The sequence below is a fragment of the Sporothrix schenckii genome (genome assembly GCF_000961545.1).
Source record: "Sporothrix schenckii 1099-18 chromosome Unknown Cont49, whole genome shotgun sequence".
Lineage (NCBI taxonomy): Eukaryota > Fungi > Ascomycota > Sordariomycetes > Ophiostomatales > Ophiostomataceae > Sporothrix > Sporothrix schenckii.
The window spans coordinates 1,225,337-1,241,571 of record NW_015971150.1 but is presented as its reverse complement, the minus strand read 5'-3'; the positions used below and the strand labels follow the sequence as shown (position 1 = coordinate 1,241,571).

At 59.9% G+C, this 16,235-nt stretch overlaps 7 protein-coding genes across 7 annotated transcripts; 5 read left to right on the top strand and 2 right to left on the bottom strand.

The window, feature by feature from the left end:
• Positions 1 to 61: 61 nt before the first annotated feature.
• SPSK_05759 (uncharacterized protein) lies at positions 62 to 298 on the top strand (the record flags this gene model as incomplete). The annotated part of the gene is made up of 1 exon (XM_016732494.1): positions 62 to 298. The coding sequence occupies one exon, from the start codon at positions 62 to 64 to the stop codon at positions 296 to 298; it is 237 nt and encodes a 78-aa protein (XP_016582901.1).
• A 1,380-nt stretch (positions 299 to 1,678) lies between these two features.
• SPSK_05384 (RTA1 domain protein) lies at positions 1,679 to 2,785 on the top strand (the record flags this gene model as incomplete). The annotated part of the gene is made up of 1 exon (XM_016732132.1): positions 1,679 to 2,785. The coding sequence occupies one exon, from the start codon at positions 1,679 to 1,681 to the stop codon at positions 2,783 to 2,785; it is 1,107 nt and encodes a 368-aa protein (XP_016582900.1).
• Positions 2,786 to 3,579: 794 nt separating this feature from the next.
• SPSK_04974 (uncharacterized protein) lies at positions 3,580 to 6,069 on the top strand (the record flags this gene model as incomplete). The annotated part of the gene is made up of 1 exon (XM_016731732.1): positions 3,580 to 6,069. One exon carries the CDS (start codon positions 3,580 to 3,582, stop codon positions 6,067 to 6,069), a length of 2,490 nt encoding a protein of 829 aa, XP_016582899.1.
• A 184-nt stretch (positions 6,070 to 6,253) lies between these two features.
• Positions 6,254 to 7,046, bottom strand: SPSK_05530 (uncharacterized protein; the record flags this gene model as incomplete). Its single annotated transcript, XM_016732274.1, has 2 exons — positions 6,254 to 6,895; positions 6,969 to 7,046. The coding sequence occupies 2 exons, from the start codon at positions 7,044 to 7,046 to the stop codon at positions 6,254 to 6,256; spliced, it is 720 nt and encodes a 239-aa protein (XP_016582898.1).
• A 1,007-nt stretch (positions 7,047 to 8,053) lies between these two features.
• Positions 8,054 to 9,228, bottom strand: SPSK_05366 (2OG-Fe(II) oxygenase family oxidoreductase; the record flags this gene model as incomplete). The annotated part of the gene is made up of 2 exons (XM_016732115.1): positions 8,054 to 8,864; positions 8,939 to 9,228. The coding sequence occupies 2 exons, from the start codon at positions 9,226 to 9,228 to the stop codon at positions 8,054 to 8,056; spliced, it is 1,101 nt and encodes a 366-aa protein (XP_016582897.1).
• Positions 9,229 to 9,972: 744 nt separating this feature from the next.
• Positions 9,973 to 14,187, top strand: SPSK_04825 (uncharacterized protein; the record flags this gene model as incomplete). Its single annotated transcript, XM_016731588.1, has 4 exons — positions 9,973 to 10,228; positions 10,293 to 11,218; positions 11,386 to 12,394; positions 12,521 to 14,187. The coding sequence occupies 4 exons, from the start codon at positions 9,973 to 9,975 to the stop codon at positions 14,185 to 14,187; spliced, it is 3,858 nt and encodes a 1,285-aa protein (XP_016582896.1).
• Positions 14,188 to 14,691: 504 nt separating this feature from the next.
• Positions 14,692 to 15,794, top strand: SPSK_05385 (uncharacterized protein; the record flags this gene model as incomplete). The annotated part of the gene is made up of 2 exons (XM_016732133.1): positions 14,692 to 14,737; positions 14,809 to 15,794. 2 exons carry the CDS (start codon positions 14,692 to 14,694, stop codon positions 15,792 to 15,794), a joined length of 1,032 nt encoding a protein of 343 aa, XP_016582895.1.
• Positions 15,795 to 16,235: the final 441 nt, after the last annotated feature.

Sequence of the window (16,235 nt, the reverse complement as noted above, 5' to 3'; positions counted from 1 at the left end):
CCACCCATCGGCGGAAGTGGCTGCTTCCGAGGCTAGCGTACAGGGAGGGAAAGCAGGTGCGATGGATACGACAAGGCGAAACGATGTGGCGGGCATTCACCAAACGAACCCCGACGAGAGCATATTTTCGGAAGGGGACGAGGAGAAAGAGGAGTTCAGTGAGGGCAAGTCCGTCGAAGGCTTTTGTACTTTTCACATGTTTGCTGAGGATGAAGATGAAGATGAAGATGAGATGTCACCAAAATGCGGTACCCAAATAGGAAGGCAGGATGCACAAGAGACACGGACAGACTCTTGACACCGTTTCGTTACCAACTCAGAGTTCTCGGATTTACTCAAAGTTATCTGTGTTCATTCACCAACGTCAAAATGCCAGAAGCTTGAGAATGTAGCATCGAAAGTATGAGAACAGAGGAATGTTTACAACTGGTCCTGGGCGCTGAGACGTTAGTTATTACTTACGTTGTTTTTCGATCTCATTCTTTATATTCCAATTTTCTGTGTTTTCAAGGCTCGTCCGCGCTTTTTGACAGGTATTATGCCCTGTCGTATTATTATTCCTTAATTACATTATGACTCCGTAGCTTGACGCTTGCTGAAAATGCCCTATTTTCTCACTCTCACCTCCGGCCCCAACTACTGGCTCTGGTTGGGCCCGCTTCAATTTCTGTGTCTCCCAGTCGTGGCAGTCTTTTGATGCACTAAATCAATACGTGTGTCTCGCTAAAACAAAGTGGTGCCCTCTGGTCTTGGCTTTGCCTGCTCACCCGCATCTGCACAGCGGGCTGCCAATGGCCTCGTACGGACCTGCCATCCTGCGTCGGCGCTCGGCAACCTTTCTCCTCTCACGAATCAGGTGCTTCCCTTTAGCATGGTTTTGTCTCTGCCCCATCACGTCCGTCGTCCCGCCGGCTTGGCTCACCTCGACGGCGAAGCGAGTTGGTGATGGCAAGGAATTAGGAATGGAAATTATAGGGGCCGAAGGCGGCTCGTAGATGTTGTTTCCAGAGACCGCAAGAGTGACCTGAAATTGATAAACAATACGACGTAAGGTAGCGTACAAGCAGAAACAAAATAAGATACATTCGTAACAAATTCTCTGTATCATCGGGATGTAGCAGGCGCATGGAGTCCGATGCAACCCTCGCTTCTACATGCCCCACCGAGCCCGCCATCAAGACCTCGCTTGCTGGGGCTCGCTTGTGCTTTTTCGTTGCTTTCGCTGCTAATGCTCCCTCGCTTTTTGAGTTTAGGCTTGGTTCGCGTGTGATCCCTCCAACGGTCCACAGTTTTCGTGTTTAGTGCGCCTTCGCTCTGCCACACTGCCCGGCCGTTTCCTCGTTCTGTCCGGCGCTGTCTCCCGGGCCCCTTTCCTAATAGAGGTGTTTTACTTTCACTTTTTTTGGTTCGTACTCGCATCCGTCACTACAAAGAAAGCTGGTTTCGATCGTTATTATTTTCTCCCACCTGTATCTTTTCTTTTTCCGTTTTCCCCCCCCCTTTGATTTTCTTACATTCTTTTATCCGTTCCCCGTTTATCGTCAGATCGCACGATGCGGTAGATGTCAACAGAGGCCCTCGACTGAATCGCCTCCTATTTATATAAACAATCCGCCACTTATCCGCCACTTTGCATAACAACCAACCCGACGACCCCGAGTCGGACACGCCCACCACCATGGCATCGACTGTTAACATCACGGCGCATCCGTTCAAAAACTGCAAAGAGGTCTCGCCCTCCTGCCCCGTCAAGGCTACGACGCTCGGCTACTATCCCAATGTCGGCATCAACGCCTTCTTTGCCGCCGGCTACGGCATTGCCACGGCTGTCCTGCTAATCACCCTCATTTTCGGCTTGCTCCCCCGCCGCACCTGGAGCTATTCGTGCTTCATCGCCGCCGGTGCCGCCCTCGAGCTTGCCGGCTACGCCTCCCGCGTCCCACTGCACGCCAACCCGTGGGACCAGAGCGCCTTTGAGACCCAGATCTGCGCCATCATCCTCGCACCCACCCTCATCTGCATCGGCATCTACCTGACCCTGCAGCACGTCTGCCTCGCCCTCTGCCCGGCCCTCTCCCGCATCCGCCCCACGCTCTACCCTTGGGTGTTTGTGCCGCTGGATGTCAGCTGCCTGCTCATCCAGGCCGCCGGCGGCGCCATTGCCGCCTCGGCCGGGTACACCAACACCAAGCTGCTGAATGCCGGCAACCGCCTCATCATCGCCGGCATCGTCCTGCAGGTCGTCGTCCTCGCCTTCTTTGGCGTCGCCTCGCTCGACTACTTCATCCGCGTCAAGGCCTGGATCGCCGGCCGCGACCGCCGCGGCCGGCAGCCGACCGAAGCCGCCCTCGCCCTCTGGCACCACCGCCGCTTCCGCACCTTTATCATTGCCGTCACCATCGCCTACGGCTGCATTTTGATCCGCTGCATCTACCGCATCGCCGAAATGGCCGGCGGCTGGGGCAACAAGATTATGCAGGACGAGCCGTCCTTCATCGTCCTCGAAGGCTTCATGATTATGATTGCCGTCGCCATCCTGGCCGGCTTCCAGCCGGGCTACTTCTTCCCGCAAATGGGCAACGGCCGCAAGCAGCGCCGGGCGGCCGAGGCGGCGGCTCTGCAGGCCAACGCCGGTGGCGAAGCTGGGTCGGAGGGGGAGGCGGCCGCTGCGGAAGCACCGGCAGCCGCCACGGCCCACGTGAACACCGACACGGAGACCGAAAAGAACGAGAAGATCAACCCGGTGGCAACCGACAAGGATGCCGTTGTTGAGGCATCGAGGTGATGACTGTTATTCCAAAAGATGCGTTTGAGACAAGTGGTATTACTTGACCGATATCCAGCATGCGTTTCATTGTTTCATTTTTACATATGCCTTCTGATCGATTTATTGTCATCGTTTTGTGCTCATACGAATTTCATCCAATCACATCTAGACTAGACTTACACTCGCTTGCAATGGTACTCTTGCAACAATATACTCTCTTATGATCGATCACAGTGCATTCTGTCTGTTTGCAGATGGCATCCAGGCAATGAGCCTTCGAATATTTTCTCAAGTAAGATCGTCGCATTATTGTGCCGTCCATAAAGGCAGCCAGGTAAAGGGATCAAAGCATATTTGTCAATGTAAGAAAGTACGCCGTACACAGATCTTATTATTAACCTTAATTCATAAGTATTGGCAGAAACGTCGTGCTTGGCTGTCGATTGGCCGTTGCCTAGAATTAGGGCTGTTCTCCAGATGTTTTATGGCGTGTCTTGCGTCGATTTCTTTGTCGGCTATTGGCGGAGCCTGCGTGATCTCCCCCCACTTGTACTTACAGCACTACGTAACAACACACTCGCACCTACGCTTTGCGTAAGCCGGCCGCATCATCACTGCAAGAAAATATGGTTGACTACCGTTGATCTGGAAGATAAAGAAGGAGCGAGCGGTTCTTGACCTCTTTCCTCAAAAGAGGGGACATCGTGGCCACTGTCGTATACGGAAGGAATGATTGAGAGCTCTTTCTTCAATTGACACCACGATTGCTCGGCCCTCTTTGTCTTACTGCATCTCCAGCCAACGCACCCAAAATGGTTCTCCAACAAAAACTCACGCCCGAGACGTTTCTCGCAGCACCGCAACGGTCGAGCGCCGTGCCCTGTCCGTCTGGCCGCATCGCCTATTTTACCGTGTCAACGCATACCTTTGTCGACGATGGCAATATCAAGGGCACAACCAAGAAGGAGCTGTTCATACTGGACGTCAACAACGGCAATTCGTGGCCCTTTGTCGTCGACAAATCGAATGATGCCAGCAAACTAGGCGACATGGCCTGGATCCCCGGGTCGGCGGACGAGCTGCTGTGGTTGCGGCCAAACGAGAACGGGTCGACAGACGTCGTCGTGGGCAAGGCCACGTACCACGAAATGGACGACCCGTCGTTCCAGCCCTACGTCGCCGGCCATGTGGCAGCCCCCATCAAGGCCCTCCGTCTCAAGGCCCTGCCGGATGGGTCCGTGGCCTTTGCCGTGGCTGGCCAAGTCGGCGCGGATGGACAGCTCTACAACGAGAAGATGCGGTTCCCACCGCAGGAGATCTCGCGCCTCGACCAGCTGATCGACTTTGACTACGATCCGTCTAGATCGGTCGAGCCCACCATTGCAGAGCTTCCTTCACCTCCCCAGCCAGGCAGCTCAGCCCGCATCTACGACACCTGGCAGGTCCGAGCTTGGGACCGCTACCTGCCGCCCCAGCCATACGCCATCTGGTACGGTTCGCTCACCCGGCGCCCGTTGTTGTCGGCCTTGCCCGACGACCGGACTTTTGTCTGGTCCCTGAGTGATCTCTACAACGCTCTCCAGCATGCGCCTCCGCGCTTTGAGGCCCCCTTTGGTATCTACGATCCGCTCGATCCGACCGCCTCGTATGACATTGGCGCCCAGGGCGTCGTCTTTGTCGTCCGCGACCCGGCGCCGGCCAATATGCACCACACCAGCTGCACCGAGGTGTACTATGTGCCGCTGGACAGCTTTGCATCGCCGACGGTGTACAAACCAGCGCGCATCCGGGTGTCGCATACAGCGGCCAGCACCAGCCCCGCGTCGGCATCGGGCGGCAGTCCTCCTGGCCTTGCTCTCAACCCGCGCTTCTCGCCCGACGGGACAATGGTCGCCTTTCTGTGGGCCCCGCTCACCTGCCCTGCCGACCTCCGCGTGCATCTCGGCCACATTGTCTCGGGCGCTGTGCACGACGCGTCGATCGTCGTGGCCGGGCCGGGAGAAGAGGCTGCGCTCGTCTCCCGCGACGGTCCCGTGCCGGATGCGTTTGAGTTTGCTCCGTCCGGCAAGGCTGTCTTTATCAAGGCTCGCGACTGCGGCCGAACAAGCCTGTTTGTCATGGAGTTGCGGGCCGGGGCACGGCCACGGCGGATCAGTGGCGGTCGGGGATCCGTCAGTGAGTATTACGTGATCCGACGGGAAGGCCGCCGGCCCGACGACGATCGTTTGTCGTCGTATTCGGTGCTGATTTCTGGCTCGTCTCTTGTCGACAGCCGCTTCTTCCACATGGTCGACATCGAGGACGACGGAGACACCGACACCTTTGAGCCGCGCGTTATTTCCACGGCCACCAAGGACGGAGCGCGGTTTGGTCTGTCGTACGACCACCAAGTGTCGGAAATGTACTTTGAGGGCGGTTGTTTGGACGACGACGACGACGGTGGCAACAGCGACGGCGGCAACGGCAACGGTCACAGCAACACAGCTGCGGGCTACTTTGTCCAGGCCTGGGTGGTGCGGCCATCCAACCACGGCAAACCAGGCTCGCCTGCCAAACTGCCCCTGGCCCTTGTTGTCCATGGCGGGCCGGAGGGTGCGTTCGACGACGAGTGGCACATGCGCTGGAACGCCGCCGTGTGGGCCGAGCAGGGGTACGCGGTTGTGATGCCCAACATTACGGGCAGCGTTGGCTTTGGTCTCGACCACACCACACGCATCTACAACAATTGGGGCGGCTCACCGTACCGCGATCTTGAAAAATGCATGCTGGCCCTCCAGGACGTTCCTGACATTGACTGCAGTCGTGCCGTTGTCGCCGGCGGCAGCTACGGCGGCTACATGGTCGCGTGGCTGCTGGGCAAGCCCCTGGGCAAGCAGTTCAACGCGGCCGTCTGCCACGACCCCGTCTTCACAACCGAGTTTATGGGCCTGACATCCGACTTTTCCGATGGCATTGCCACGTTTTCGGGTCCTGGGTACGCCTGGGAGAACAACGACAACATCCAGCGGTACAACCCGGCCCGCCCGGACCGCATCGCGGCCTGGAAAGACTATGCTGCGCCGACACTGGTCGTCCACAGCGACCTCGACTACCGCTGCGTCGTCATGGAGGGCCAGTCCGTGTTTCGCGCGCTGCTGTTCCAGGGCGTGCCGGCACGCTACCTCAACTTTCCAGACGAAGGCCATTTTGTGACGAAGAAGGAGAATGCACTGGTGTGGCACCGCGTCGTGTTCGACTGGCTGCAGCGGTGGCGCGATGTCAAGCGGCCACAAGCAGGCGCGCCTGTAGCGGAGTTGCACTAGGAACATGGACGGTCTCTGATGGAGGGCGTTAACCTCACCTGACCCACGGCAATCTGTTGCGAGTCCTGGCCTTGCCAATTTATATTGTTCAGATACCTAAATACGATTTTGTTTCTGTGACATTGGTCGTCCTGTCGTTTCCTTGATTCTCCTGTGTTACACAGCCGTACACCGCTGTACACTTTTACTTCTTGACAGCCTTGACAATGGCCGCACCGACGCCCTTGGCGCTCGCCGGGTTCTGGCCCGTAACGATGTTGCCGTCCACGACGACGTACTCGCCCCAGAGCTCGTCCGCCTTCCCAAAGTTGGCGCCGACCTCACGCAGACGCGATTCGAGCAGGAAAGGCACGGCCTTGTCCATCTGCGCCGCGGCCTCCTCGGCGTCGGTGAAGCCGCCCACGCGGCGGCCCTTGAGCAGGTAGCCCTTGCTCTCGTCGTTGTCGACAAACACGTTGGCCAGCGCCGCCGGGCCGTGGCACACGGCCGACACGACCTTGCCGGCCGACGCAAACGCGGCGGCCAGCCGCTGGCTCTGCTTGTCAAAGGCCAGGTCGAACATGGGGCCGTGGCCGCCCGGGTAGAAGAGCGCGTCGTACGCCTGGGCCGTCTTGGCGGCGGTGGCGTCGTCGCCGGCAAACGCATGGAGCGGCTGCGTGTTCTGCCAGATGGACTTCTTGTTGTTCAAAAAGGCCACCGACGAGGCGTCCTCCTTGAACGCCTCCACCGACGACGGGTCGAGCGGCGCCTCGCCGCCCTTGGGCGAGGCGACGGTCACGTCGAAGCCGGCGTCGACAAACTCGTCATACGGGTGGGCGAACTCGGGCTGTGCAAGTTAGCGTGTGCTCGGTACGCACAATTGGCTACGGTGAATGACGATAATGGACGAGGGAGCGCACCAAATACCAGCCCGTCTTCTTGCCGGTGTCGCCGAGCTTGTCGTGCGAGGTGAGGACAACGAGAACGGTGGGGGCCATTGTGATGGTAGTTGTCAATTAAAGTCGATGGATTGCAAGGACGTTGTGCGAGGATTGTGTGGTTTGACTTGATGAATAGAGAACACTGTTGTCTTTCTCGACTGTTTGTTCGTCTTTTTCCATCTCGCGGGGCAGGTCGCGGGGCATCGAGCTTTAAATACAGCAGATGTCAGGTCCTTGACGTAAACGTTTGGCAGCGGAGACTTTTTGCGGCAGTTGCTACATTGACCAGAGCTGCAGAGTAGAGCTAGGTAGAGCTAGGCGATGTCCAGGAGCTCAAAGAGCTGTTGAGACACTCCGAGGACTGTTCTGGATTTTACTTGACGTCACTTTTGTCTTTTCGCCCCTAAACGTGCGTCGTCAATCTCACTATGTTGTTTAACAGAACTGGAAAAAGAGAGCAGTGACTAAAGCGGTGCTCAAGACCGGCACTAACACCAAGCAAAGGAAGCCTATCGCCGCAGCCGCAGTAATGGGAGCTCAGAATTGAAATCACACACTTGGGGCTCGTTGTAGACATCGATGCAGTACCGGACCGGACCAACTTTTGTTCTATTGCCGTCGGTTTATGGACATCGTTTCATTATCCCGACAAGTTGCTGATGCCTCGATAGACATTCCCGAGTTTTCATCAGCAGACTCCCGCTTACAAGTCTTAACAACGTTATCTCCATAACGTCCGACTTGCCGTCAGCAAACTTGAGCCCGTCGCAGGAAGCAAGGTTGCTATGCAAGTTGAATGCGAATGAGTTTCACATTGAGCCGTATTCTGTGCATTTGAGTTGTGCTGTTTTACTATTGATCGATGCAAAGATGTATAGACTATTGACAATACAATTAAAAATAAATATACGTACAACAATCCTGCTGATATTATGTCCCAACTTACTCATTTTCACACGATATCTTTGGACATATCACTATTCACTAACGACCGTCTTGAATACGTTACATTTCTGCCGCACTCTCCTTCTCACTCGTCTATGTCTTCCCGTGGCAACGTCTTATTATGCCTCCACCTGCACCGGGACAGATGCTCCCTTGGCCATCGCCGCGGCCGACGCCGACAGCGGCTTGTCCTCGCCGTCCTCCTTCATGCCACCGAGAATCATGGACTTGGGTGCCATGGCCTGCCACAGCTCCGGGTCGGTAAAGGCCTTGAACTTCTCGTCGTGCCACTGCGCGGCCGTGACGGCGCGGCCTTCGGAGTCGACAAAGAGCGTGTCGTCCGCGGCGCGCAAAAAGTAGGCGACGCTGTAGCGGTGCTCCGCCGGGTCAAAGGGCACGACGCGGTGGATGCAGCTCTGGAACCGGTGGCCGCTGGCAAACCGCAGCGAGTCGCCGACGTGCACAAAGGCACAGCCCGGCCGGGGCGCTACAAATCCCATCTCGCGCGTGCCGCAGGCACCGCCGGGCGGGCGCACCTGGAGGCCCCACTGCTCGGTGAAGAGCAGGGTCAGGGTGCTGATGTCGGTGTGCTTCTGGTGGCCCAGGCGGTTCTGGCCGGCGAGGTCGGCCAGCGGCAGGTAGTGCATCATGGACAGCGTCGTGGTGGACGGCCGCTCGTTGCGGTGGGCGTGCTCGAAGCGGCCGGCGCCGGTGAGGCCCAGGCCGGTCGAGAGCGCCGACAGGATGACCTTGGCGACGGTGTTGCAGCTGCCGATTGCGTTCTCCAGGATCTGCAGGTCGCCGCTGTTCTTGACGGGCGACGGGATGCGTATGCTGTCGTGCTGGATCTCGTCGCGCGACACCTTGAGCATCTCGTAACCATCCTTGCTGCCGGCGGCCACGCCTGTGCGGCTGCCGACGGGTTCGTATCTGGGCGTAGCATTAGCATTGCATTGGTTGGTGTAGCGTTGTGGGGCTACCCAACGGTGCTCGGCGACACTCACCCCAGGTGCGACGACAAGAGGCCAAACTCGTTCTTCGCCTCGATCGGGGCCGCAAAGAAGCGTTTCATGAGTGCCAGCAAGGCCGCGTGGTCCGACAGCGTGCGTCGTCCGTCGAGACCCGACAGGTCCAGGTAGAAGTAGCCCTCCTCGAGGCACGCCTGCAGCACGCGCTCGACCTCGCCCGGGTCCTGCGACAGCAGCAGAGCGTAGTCGATGGTCTGCATCGGCCACACCGGCGTCGACTGGCCCATCCAGTCAACCGTCTGCGGAAAGTCCAGAACAGGGGCCATGATGTAAGTTGGGATAAGTTGGTGTACGTCTGTGGTGTGCTTGATGTGTCGTTGTAGATTGTGGCGGTTCTGATATCAATTGTGTTACGGTGTCACACCTGCAAATTTGTTACAATGACCCTTTTCTTATATAGATATATCTCTACTTCAAAATGTCAACCGGTTTATCTTCAAAGTCTTGCATGCTCCACCATCCACAACAACCGGCTTCCCCCCACCTTTGCATGGCGCCGAGCTCTATGCCGCGCCGAGCACTGTGCCGCGCCGACTCCGCTTCCCTTTTTCCAAAGTGCACAGGCTTCGTTCTGTAGGGACATGACGCGCCAGAGAGTGGCGCCACGGCGTTACCCCTCAGTTGTTAAGAGATGTTGGAAGCATATATTCTGTCATTTGTGATAGGTCTTCACGAGATGCAATGGCAACTTGGTTAAGAAGGTTAATTGTCTTCCAACTACCGACATATTTATTGTTCCTTGGCCAGGCCCATTGTTGATCGTCTCGCTTGCGTTTGTAAACAAAAACTCGGCATTTCCTTACAATACTACATCCGACTCTCTGGACAAAGGACCCTTCCTGCGACGTGCACTTGGCGCTGCTCAACCATCCGATACGACACACTTGACAGGGGAAGTGCATCTGCCGACAGGTTTTTGTTATTATTAGACGTTGTTCCCTCCAACCGGCGCGGTACACTTTATAACAAACTACTTCCGAAACACATCTTTTATGCACGAATCACCATCCATGGAGCCCATCCTCGCCGATATCGACCGATTCATTGATGACCTGGAGCCAGTGCTCTGGCCGCTGAATAAATTCATTCACAGCCATCCAGAGCTTGCATACGAGGAGCACATGACACACGATGCCCTCTGTGCTTTTATGGAGGCCCAGACGGGCTGGGCAGTGACTCGCTCTGCGTATGGCATGGCGACGGCTTGGTCGGCCGCGTACGACACCGGTGTACCCGGGCCCGTCGTCAATTTTAATGCTGAGATGGGTATGTCACTGCTGTGGCGTTGGCTTTGCTCGCATCCAACCGCATACCCATACTTACCGCACAGACGCCCTTCCCCGACTCGGCCACGCGTGCGGGCACAACCTGATTGCCGTCGTGTCGGTCGCTGCGGCTCTGGCAACGGCCGACACGCTCCGCCGCCAGACGCTGCCCGGAAAGGTCCTTGTCGTCGGGACACCCGCCGAAGAGGGCGGTGGCGGCAAGATCCGGTGCCTGGCCGCCGGTGCGTACGACGGCGTCGACGTCTCCATGATTTCGCACCCGGGCATCGCCCACAACAGCGCCCTCGTACGCACCGCCGCCTTCACCCGCCTGCGCGTCCGCTACACCGGCCGCGCGGCCCACGCCGCGCAGCAGCCCTGGCGCGGCATCAACGCCCTGGACGCCCTTGTGGTCGCGTACACGGCCATCGCGGCCCTCCGGCAGCAGACGCAGCCGGACGATGTCATTGGCCTGCACATTACCGACGGTGGCGACGGCGGCACCAACATCATCCACGCCCATGCGGCTGGTGTCGCTGTGCTGCGGGCCGCCCATGCCCACCGCCTGCGCACGCTGCAGGGCAAAGTCGAGGGCTGCTTCTGCGCCGGGGCCGACGCCACCGGCGCATCGGTCGCCATCGACGTCGAGCTGGGTTACCTCGACCACGTGCCGAACCGCGTGCTGGCGGCGCAGTACGCGGCGCATTGGGCCGCCCTCGCCCCGGTGGACGACCGGCCGAACCCGCCGCTGCGCGCAGACGGCCCGACCTGGATCAAGAGCAGCACCGACCAGGGCGACGTCAGCTACGTGCTGCCCAGCATCAATGTCAGCTTTGCCGTCCCGCCGGCCGGCAGCGGAGGCGCGCCGCACAGTCCCGACTTTGAAGCGGCCTCGGGGACGCGTGGTGCCTTTGCACGGGCCATGCGAGTCGCCAAGGCCATGGCGGGGGCGGCCACAGACCTGTATACGACGCCGGGGCTGCTGGATGCCGTGCGCGCACAGTGGCAAGAGGACATGGGAACGACAAGGATGTGATTGCTATCTGTCGCTCGTTTCAGTAGAAAGGTCTTGATTGACCTATTTTATTTTCAACAGTACATTCCCCCATAGTAACACGTCTACAACTCAAATCCGTCCTTTAGTTCCCAGTCGTACAGGAAGCGCACCTCCACCGCGCGGCCGCGCAGACCGTGGACGCCAACCACGACGGTCTCGCCGGGGACGAGGTCGACAAAGTTGTCGTCAAAGACGGCGTCGGCCACGCCCTCTGTCGGCGACACATGCAGCGTGACGCCCTTGGTGGGCGCATTGGCCGTCAGCAGGACCTGGTCGCCGGCGTCGGACACGGTCGCCGTGACGGCCAGCGCGGGCGACATGCGCACCAGCCGCAGCGGCTCGGGCCAGGAGACCCAGCGGGCGAGGCGCGTGGGCGGCGCCGCCGTCGCCGACGTTGGCGTAGCAGGGCCGTCGAGGTAGGCGACGACGACCGTGCGGTCGGCCGCGGGAATGGCCATGTGGCGCACCAGCTCGGTCGTCTGGTTCGGCGCCAGCACGACGCTGCGCGTCGCGGCGACGCCGTGCGGCAGCGGCACCGGGGCGCCCGTCTCGACGTCGTAGGCGGCCAGCGTGAGCGTGGCGTGGCAGGCCGCGAGGGCGCCGTTGACGGCCCAGACGTCGAGGGCGTGCCGGTCGGGCGGATAGCCCGTCGTGATGTAGGGCGGCGCGCCGGTGACGGTGCGCTCCATGCCGACGACGGCCGGGGCGAGCGCGCGCTTGGTGATGTAGTAGGCCGGCTTCGGGCGCCGGTCCACGTCGACGAGGGCCCAGCTGGTGCCGGGCCAGATGTCGTTGAGCTGCCACACGAGCACGCCGGCGCAGTGTTCTTCGCCGGGCCCGCGGAACGCGCGGCGCCAGCAGTTGTAGGCGTAGCGGAGGGCCTCGGCCTGCAAGAACTGCGTGCAGTACACAAAGTCGCGGAAGGGGTTCATGCGGAAGCGGAAGTTCTCGCCCATGTACATGGGGTAGCGGCGCGCGTGGCCGGGGCCCTTGTCGTGGATGTCAAAGAGGCGCGACTGCGCGTGGCGCTCCGCGGGCACAGTGATGCCGCGCTCCATGGTGGCCAGGGACGCGCAGGACTCGAAGCCGAACTCACTGACAAAGCGCGACGTGTAGCTCTTATAGTCCTGGTACGCCGACATCTTGCCGTGCCAGACTGGAGGTGGTTAGCATGCTGTTCTGTTATTCTTTAGGTATGCCTCGGAGGGAGAGGGGTGACGTGACGTACCATCCCAGATGTGGGTGTCGCCGACGGTGGTGTCGTTGGAAAAGGCGCCGCCGTAGGGGCTGCTGCGCCAGTAGGGCACGTCGCCGCCGAGGGTCTCGACAATGGCGGGCAGCACGCGCTCGTAGATTTCGCGGGCCGGGAAGTTGGTCTGGTCCCAGGGCCCCGTCTCGTCGCTCATGTCGAGGTCCCAGCCCCAGCGCTCGGCCACCATGTAGTCCTCGTTGTTGCCGGCCCAAAGCGCCAGGCTCGCGTGGTGGCCGACGCGGACCACCTGCTGCTCGGCCTCGCGGCGCACGCTGTCCAGGAAGTCGCCCGAGGCCGGGTAGTTGCCGCAGGCGAACAAAAAGTCCTGCCACACGAGCATGCCCGCCTCGTCGCAGAGGTCGTAAAAGTCGTCCGACTCGACGATGCCGCCGCCCCAGACGCGGATCATGCTCTGGTGGCCGTCCTTGGCCAGCTGTATCCAGTCGCGGTAGCGCTGGCGCGTCATGCGCGGCAGCATAAAGTCGCCGGGGATCCAGCAGGAGCCGCCGCAGAAGAGGCGGATGTTGTTGACTTCAAAGACAAACGACGTGCCCGCGGCCTCTTTGAGCGGGTGCTGCAGCAGCCGGAGGCGGCGCAGGCCAATCCGGCGGCTGGTTCTGGTGCTGTCTTGAGGCGACGCTGCGTCGGAGAGGGCCACGCTCGCCGACACGGTGTAGAGAGGCTGGTCGCCGTACATGTGTGGGTACCACAGCTGGGGCGTGTCCACGGTGACGGTCGTGGCAAAGGACCCATCCGCCGCTGTCTGGAGCGTGTGGCTCTGGAGAGACGCGCCGGAGGGATCGCTGACGTGCAGATGGACGTCCTGCTGCGCCTTTGCGACCGTCTCCACGCGGCCCTGGATGCTGATGGTCGCGGCCGTCAAGTCGTCCGACACCTGCTGGCGGACCACCAGTCGGTCGATGCGGGTCTCGTAGACTTCGAGGTAGACGGGCTTCCAGGGCCCCGACGTGTTGACGGCCGGGCCCCAATCCCAGCCCTAAGAATCGTATTAGCATGTACTCGTACCAATGGTACCACGACACAAACATACCCAATGGTACTGCGCCTTGCGCAAAAAGAGACGCTCCGGCCCGCCAAAGTGCACGTCCGTCTCGTTGCCCTTGTAGCCGATGCGCTTCTTTTCCTGCCGCGAAAACGCGGGCGCCGCCTTGAACAGCAGCTCCAGCGACAGCGGGCCACCGGCTGCGCGCAGCTGATCCGTCACGTCGACGCGGTGCTCGACGTGCATGTTCTTGCTCGACAGGATCCGCGTGCCGCCCAGAAACACGTCGACGACGGTGTCGAGGCCCTCGAAGACGAGAACGGCCCGCGCCTGCGGCGTCGGCAGCGGCGTCGCGGGCAGGGTCGTGCGGTAGGTCCAGTCGGCATCGTTGACCCAGAGACACGCGAGCTCGTTGTCGTCGATGTACGGGTCGGGAATCAGCTTGTGGTGCAACAGGTCGATGTGGGCGACCGTCGGGAACTGGGCGACGGGCAAAAACGACGAGGCCGTCGCGTTGTTGAGGCTGCTGGCCTGTTTGAATTCCCAGCCTTGGTCAATGTCCACTCGCTTGACAGCCATTTTGACGGGAGTGAGGTGAAACAACAGTTACTTGGATTGAGAATGGGCAGAAGACGTCTACAGACATGAAAGAATCAAATAAATAATCAAATAAATACGTCAACCACGTCCATCGTCCAGTCTGAACGCCGAATGGATGCCGGACTCTCGTCCTCCGTGGCCGGTATGTGGCCGCCTCGTTCGGCGTACACAATACGACACACTCTGCAGCATGACGTTGTTTGTGACTGACTCGACGCCAAGCAGGCCGACTTCGGGTCGTTGGCCTGTTTTGGGTTGTTAAAGAAACAAAGGGGGATGTCGGCTACGTCCATTTTGGGATTTAGCCGAGCCTCTGGCACGAACACACTGTCGCCGACGACGGAATCGAATTCGGCGTCTGCCGGGATGTCCTATATATGTACAGCCGTACATTCGTACAAGCTGTACGTCCTATGACAAAGAGGGGAAAGCTGTTGATTCCAAAAAGAGCTGTTTGACTTCTGCAGCTTGTGCTCAACGGCCATCCTCCCAGGAACGAAACAAGACCCTGTCGACCACACCACCTCCCTCCACCACACCTCCATCTACACAATGGCCGGAATTGCCATCTTGGGTGCCGGCATCTTTGCCACGGAAGGTATGTCCAGTTCCTGTGACCACGACGTGACAACGACGTGACCATCCAGACCAGCACACTAACGACTGCAGAGCACCTCCCTGCCCTCGTCGCCAACAAGGCCAGCGTCAAGGCCATCTACTCGCGCTCCCAGGCCACTGCGGCACCGCTGGTCGCCGAGGCGCAGAAACTCGGCCAGGCAGGCGTCGAGCTGTACTCGGACGACACGCCGGGCCACACGCTCGACGACCTGCTGGCACGCAAGGACATTGCCGCCGTCGTCGTGGTGCTGCCCATTGCCGTGCAGCCCGACATCGTCCGGCGCTGCTGGGCCGCGGGCAAGCACGTCCTCTCGGAGAAGCCGGTGGCCAAGGACGTGCAGACGGCGCGGCAGCTCATCCGCGACTACCAGGCCACGTACGCCGGCCAGGGCCTCGTCTTCAGCATCGCCGAGCAGATCCGCTTCCAGCCCGAGTTTGAAAAGGGCCGCCAGTGGGTCGTCGACGAGCAGGCGCTGGGCACCATCACGCAGCTGCACCTGCGCATCTGGCGCAACCAGGCGGCCGGCGGCAAGTACTACGAGACGCCGTGGCGCAAGGTGCCCGCGTACCAGGGCGGCTTCCTGCTGGACGGCGGCGTGCACCAGACGGCGATGCTGCGCTACATCTCGGGCCAGGAGGTCGTCGAGACGCACGGCTACGCGCGCCAGGTCGCGCCGCACCTGCCGCCCCTCGACACGGTCAACGCCGGCCTCGTGCTGAGCGGCGGCGCCACGGGCACGCTGTCCATGTCGTTTGCGTCCACGCGCCGCGCCACCGAGCTGGTCATCATCGGCACCCAGGGCAGCTTCCACCTGACCGACGGCCCGGACGGCTACGTGCTGACGCTGGAGCTGCTGTCGGGCGAGCGGCGCACCGAGACGATCAAGAGCCGGGGCGTGGAGCTGGAGGTCAAGGCGTTCCTCGAGGCCATTGCCAGCGGCAAGGCGCAGTCGCGCGCCGGGCCCGAGGAGGCGCTCAACGACCTGGCCATTATCGAGAGCCTGTGCCAGGGCGGGGGGAAAGTGGACCTTTACTAGTGTAGACAAGCAACGGCAAAGTCGACCGTTACTAGATGTAGACAAATCACAGGATGCAATAAAAGACGTGTTTCGGTGTCATTGTATGAGTAGGCGATTTGTGTTTGATTCCACTATACTGTTCGCCATTCACAGCCCACGGCTGCCAGACCGACCGACCTCTTTGAGGTAACGTAAACTAAACTAACACGCCGTTGCCACAAAATTAATTCCTTGGGGCGTCAGCCGTAGTCCTTTGTGGTGGGTCTTGTGGGCATGCGAGCGGGGAAATGGTCGTCTCGTGAGGAGAAACGGAGAAGAGAGATTCCATATCCACTGGTAGCCGGTTCGACATGAATTGACTCTCGAACCGGGCTCTGCGTCTGTTTTCATCGTTATCCTCGTCTCGTTTCTGAATATGGCGCCATGGCCCCGACACGAGAAGTCTATCGGCGAGTTCGG